The sequence below is a fragment of the Nannospalax galili genome, unplaced genomic scaffold, assembly GCF_000622305.1.
Source record: "Nannospalax galili isolate Female #2095 unplaced genomic scaffold, S.galili_v1.0 scaffold321, whole genome shotgun sequence".
Taxonomy (NCBI): Eukaryota; Metazoa; Chordata; class Mammalia; order Rodentia; family Spalacidae; genus Nannospalax; species Nannospalax galili.
The window spans coordinates 3,377,899-3,383,598 of record NW_008345972.1 but is presented as its reverse complement, the minus strand read 5'-3'; the positions used below and the strand labels follow the sequence as shown (position 1 = coordinate 3,383,598).

At 39.3% G+C, this 5,700-nt stretch overlaps 1 protein-coding gene across 3 annotated transcripts in view; it reads left to right on the top strand.

The window, feature by feature from the left end:
* Positions 1 to 5,700, top strand: part of Pi4ka (phosphatidylinositol 4-kinase alpha) — a 161,424-nt gene that overhangs the window by 30,951 nt on the left and 124,773 nt on the right. For all 3 annotated transcript variants that reach the window (XM_029567858.1, XM_029567857.1, XM_008842235.3), the window contains 2 exons: positions 2,833 to 2,949; positions 4,890 to 4,983. In XM_029567858.1, coding sequence (XP_029423718.1) covers positions 2,833 to 2,949; positions 4,890 to 4,983 — 211 coding nt within the window. The remainder of the gene's footprint in view (positions 1 to 2,832; positions 2,950 to 4,889; positions 4,984 to 5,700) is intronic.

Sequence of the window (5,700 nt, the reverse complement as noted above, 5' to 3'; positions counted from 1 at the left end):
GAGAGAGAGAGAGAGAGAGAGAGAGAGAGATGTAAAAGATGTTAAAAGGATATAGGAATGGAAATATTTTCCAAAATAGAAAAAATGAGAAAGCCTAAGCAAGTGATGAAGGTCTGTGTAGATTTGTTATGATATATAAAGGATAAGACAAAAGTAATATACATATAATCTTAAAATTCCTAAGATCATAGTTTAGCCAACTAGTTTGAGAAACAAAATATATGTCTAGTCAATATCTGAGCATATTTGTTTTTTTACCCAAGCTTTATCTACATAGCACATGGTAATTAAAATGAGAATATTTTATCTGAGAATATTTGGTTTTTTGCCCAAGCTTTATCTACATAGCACATGATAATTAAAATGACAAGAATGGTGGAACTAAATTTATTGGCTATTTAACAGCCATACTTTGAGGCCTATACTAATCTGGTCAGAGGGACTTAAAAGACAGTTTTTGCCCCTTGCCCTCCAAGGTCGACTAAGTTCCAGAGGACTATGGAACATCTCTCAAAATATCCTATAACTGTGGTAAGTCACCTGTCCTCTTGTTCAGGGAGGCTGTGGAAACCCCATGAGATGGGCTTTAACCAGTGTCCAGTCTACAAAGAGCAGGGTCAACTCAGAGGAAACATCTCATCCATGCTTCCAAGTGAAGCCAGACATGGTCGAGCAGGACCTTTGACTTATCTTCACATAGATAGAACTGGTTAAAAAAAAAAAAAAAAAAAAAAAAAAAAGAGCCAGGGTCTCCTCCCAAGCCTATGTGATCCCTGAGGCAGATTCGCAAACGATCTTAAGTGTAAAAATAAATTGATTTATTTGGGCCAACTGTATGGTCTTAAACACCCAATAGGAAAGTATAACCCAAGAGTAAAGTCATCGGTATAACTTCATAAGAGTCCATATGTATAGCTAAAGGCTACATAACAAGCAACAATGCCAGACAAATGATACCTTCTTTTGAGTTGTTGGCCAGGGGGGCCAAAGTGACTTGAACTCACAGAGCTCTGCCTGCCTCTGCCTCCCAAATGCTGGGATTAAAGCAGTGCGTCACCACACCCAGCCTGTAAATAAATTTTTTTTTAAAAAAAGAAATATACTAAAAGGAAAGTAAAGCTTTGCCTGGATAAAGTTTACTAATTGATAAAAAAAAATTCTTTTTTGAATTTTATGTGTATGCATGTATTGCGTGCATTTATGCAAGTGCACCCGTGTCATGTAATGCCCACAGGGGACATTTGAAAAATTTTTTTTTATTTATTATTTTTATGTGTATGAGTGTATTGCCTGCATATAAGTGTACCCATGTTGTGCAATACCACAGAGGTCAGAAGAGGGCTTCGGACTCCCCTGGAACTGGAGTTAAGGACGGTTCATAGCTGCTGTCTGGATTCTGTGAATCAAACCCAGGTCCTCTGCAAGAGCATTGTTGTCTTTTTTAAAATAGTTTTATTTTGCATTTCCCTGATGGCTAAAGATGTTAAATATTTTAAAAAATATTTCTCACCAGGTGTGGTGGCACACACCTTTAATCCCAGCACTTGGGAGGCAGGAGTAGGCAGATCTTTGTGAGTAGATCTTTATAAGTAGATCTTTGTGAGTTCGAGGCCAGCCTGGCCTACAGAGCAAGTTCCAGGTCAGCTGGAACTACAGGGAAACCCTGTCTCAAAAAGACAAAACAAAAACAAACAAACAAAAAATATTTCTCAGCCATTTGTACATCTTCCATTGAAAACTATTTAATTCCATGCCCCAATTTTTAAATTTTATTTATTATTTTTATTTTATATGTATGAGTGTTATATCTGCATGTCAATAAGTGCACCCATGTTGTGCAGTGCCAGTGGAAGACAGAAGAGGCTGTCGGATCCCCTGGAACTGGAGTTACAGACAGTTGTTAGCTGCCATGTGGGTGCTGGGATTCAAACCTGGGTCTTCTGCAAAGAACAATCAGGGCCCCCCTCCCCCGCCATGCCCCAGTTTTTAATCAGGTTGTTTTCTTGATGTTTAGTTTTCGAGTCCTTTTAAATTTTTTAAAAAATTGTTTTATGTGTATGTGTCTTGCCTGCATGTAAGTGTACCCATATTGAGGAGTGCCCTCGGAGGTCAGAAGAGGGTTTGGATCCTGGAACCAGAGTCACAGATGATTGTTAGCTACCATGTGGGTACTGGGAATCGAACCTGGCTCCTCTGCAAGAGCAGCCAATGTTCTTAACCTCTAATCCATCTCTCCAGCCCCATTTTTTTAAAAGTTTTTTTGTATATTTGAAATACCAGCCCTCTGCGAGTTGTGTCCTAGCTCATGATCTTTTTTCTTTTCTTTGCTGGGTAATATTTATTATTAAAATCCAATTCAGGATATATTAGAATACAAACATAGCTGCAGAAAATATAGAAAACTAGATTAAATGAAAAAGGAGAAAATAATATACTTCACAATGTTTAATCATTTCAGAATATTAATGCGTATAAGATCAAGATATTTTGCATTTCAAGATCAAAACTTTCAGGAAAGTGACAAGATACAAAATCATGGTCTTTTTTTTTTTTGGTCTCTTTTGAGACAGGGTCTCCCAGTAGCCCCAGCTGTCCTTGAACTCACTATGTGGACCAGGCTGGCCTTGAACTCACAGACATCCTCCTGCCTCTGCCTCCCAAGTCCTGGGATTAAAGGCGTGCGCCACCACGCCCAGCCCAAAGTTATGATCTTTCAAGTGAAGTAAAATAGGGACTCACTGGGCTTCTATAGGATGAACTTATTCTGAATGTGGCTTTCTATTTTTGCAAGCTATATGTTTTTTTGTTGTTGTTTTTAATCTCATTTTCCAGGTCCAGAAACTACTTTGTATGTGCCCAGTAGATTTCCATGGAATCTTCCAACTAGATGAAAGACGGAGAGATGCAGTGATTGCACTGGGCATTTTTCTCATTGAATCTGATCTTCAGGTAATCTTTACTAAATTTATAGGTTCTGCAATATATAAGAAGGTAGAATGAGAATCTACATTTACATCTGCATATATTTACCTAATGAATATTATAAGAATGCACTCCAACCTAATCAAAGTCATTAGGGGATTAGTGAGGCAGGGTAAAAGGAACAGGTGGGAATGAGCCATTCTTAGATTTACTTAGTTTTTAAAAAGCTGTTATAAAATAAATAATGAAGATTTGTTGATTGTTTTTTGTTTTGGGGTATAAATAAGATAAAATTCTTGGAACTGTAATTGTGTGTCCTACAAAGTGCAGGCAGAGCCCAGAATGCTTTATTAGCTCCCTGAGCATGCCAAGGGACCACCTATTTTCTCTTGGTTCATCAAGTGTTTGCATTGCTTGGCTCTTGTCAGGGATGGACTGTGTATTGACCTTCATGTCCCATCTGGGCTGTTGGAAGCACTTTTGGCCAGAATAGTGGAGATGGTTTACTCACTGCCTTCTACTAAAACTACATGGTTATATAGGGAAGAACCTCCTAAGGCTTCTTCCTCTGCATGGAGTTGTACAGTGCAGGCCTTTTGGCATTTTGTGCCTAGTAGGATCATAGACATTCCGGTCAGCTGCTTTACATGTTCTTTCCCTTTTTGCTTATGAATCTACACTTAAAGCTTAAAAGAATCAGTATCTCTTTTCACTGGGCATTAGACAGGAATGCTTGAAAGCTGGGAACTAAACTAGGCATGGAGGTGCACATCTGTAATCCCAGTACTCAGGAGCCTGAGGCAAAAAGATCAGCCATATAGTGATTCTCTCATAAAAAGAAAAAAGGAGGCCAGCAAGATGGCTCAGTGGGCTAGGTAACCACTGTGTATGTGTCGCATGGGCCTTGTTACATGGTTGTGTCTGGGTTCTAGGGCTGGTATCGTAAGAAAGAGCCAGGTGGAAGCTGTATTACTTTCTCTAATTTAGTCTGGAGTCAGAATACATTTATCCTACTTTTCTATTTCAAGGGAGGTGAATTAGACTCCACCTTTGTATGGGAGGAGCATCAAGGAATTGTGTTTTTTAAACTACCACATGGGCTTTTTTAAGGTATATTAGAACATTAGATCCTCTCCTGGCCCATGCTTATCTGGTCCTCAGCTGGAGCACCTGTAAGTAGAGAAATAATCCAAATACCAGTGAAGAAAGATTTTGGAGCTGTATATTGGCTCATTTAGAAATAAGAGCCGGGCGTGATAGCATACACCTTTAATCCCAGCACTCGGGAGGCAGAGGCAGGAGGATTTCTGTGAGTTCAAGGCCAGTCTGGTCAGGACAGCTGGGGCTACAGGCAGACCCTGTCTCAAAAAGACCAAAAAAAAAAAGAAAGAAATAAGAAGAAAGTAATGTTTTCATTAAGCTAATATTGACCATCAAGTCTGGTGCTTAGTTTGAGAGGACCAAGAAGGAATATAAAGCCCCAAATTTAACAAAAGTAGGGGAAAGAGGGCAAGGAACATGAATTTAAAAAAAGAATCAAGTCCAGAAGCTCATGGCTTTGAATGCCTCTCCAGTCCCAAGACTCTTATCTTGGGATCCATGGGTAGGTCTTGGATGATCTGTACCCCACTCATTGAAGGCAGATTTAAGTGCTTGCTTGCACATAGCTTCTGGGAGGCTGTTACAGGGGCTCATCCCCCATAGGAGCTCACACAGGCTACACACTAAGCTGCAGGGGGCATGTCTGAGCCCTTATCTTAAAGATCCCGTGGCACAGGCTGATGTGACATCTGTTGGACTGTGATGTGTGGGAATAGGAAAGGTGATGTCATGTGAACTTAGGGGTGCTTTACATTATTCCTGAAGAATCTGAGTTGACTAGGATGTGGATATGCTTTCCTTTCTTTGATCTATGTGAAAAAGGCTACTAGTAACTTACTAAATATAATTTTTTTTTTTTTTTAAAGCACAAAGATTGTGTGGTTCCTTATCTGCTTCGACTTCTGAGAGGTCTTCCAAAAGTGTATTGGGTAGAAGAAAGTGCAGCCCGGAAAGGCAGAGGTAATTTTATGTGATGTTTTCCCTGAATGAAAAAAATAGTATATTTGTTTATAGTAATGTGACAGGCTGCTTCTAGCTGGTCTCACTCCTGGATGTGGAACAACTAAACTGCCTTAGTAATGTGGCAACCTTACTGTTGTCCAGAGCCCATGAGTGAAGGAGACACGTCAGGGTCAGCCTGCAGCTTTCTATTGCTGTCTTCTGAGAATGAGCAAGCAGTGTGAGACCTTCGGAAACTTTTTTCTTCTATGTCATTGGCTAGAATTGGGTCATCTTCATCTGTCCATCCCCAGTTGAAGTATTTTGCCCTTGGGTTAATAGACTCACTGCTAGAGAGAGGTCAGTTCTCCACATTGCATAACTGCTGCTTTCCAAAAGATGAGATGAATGTTGGGGACTCAGCTATAATTGTATAACTGTCCTCTATAAATAGTTTATTGTTTTTGTTGTTAAGTTTCAGTTAAGCTTTTTTTAACAGAAAAATTCATTTTTAATACAACTGACATTAAGATGCATGTGCATTTCTAATCTCTATATATCTGATTATTACTAGTCACAGTCGGTTACTTTCTGAGCTCCTTAGCATCTGAGCATGGATATAAAGTCATCAGGTAGATTTCAATGGTAACGTTTTTCACATCTACCAATTATTAAGGAGCAAATATTTATGCTTTGAAGAATTTTTCTATACAACCACTTCTCAAGTAGCACCCTCCC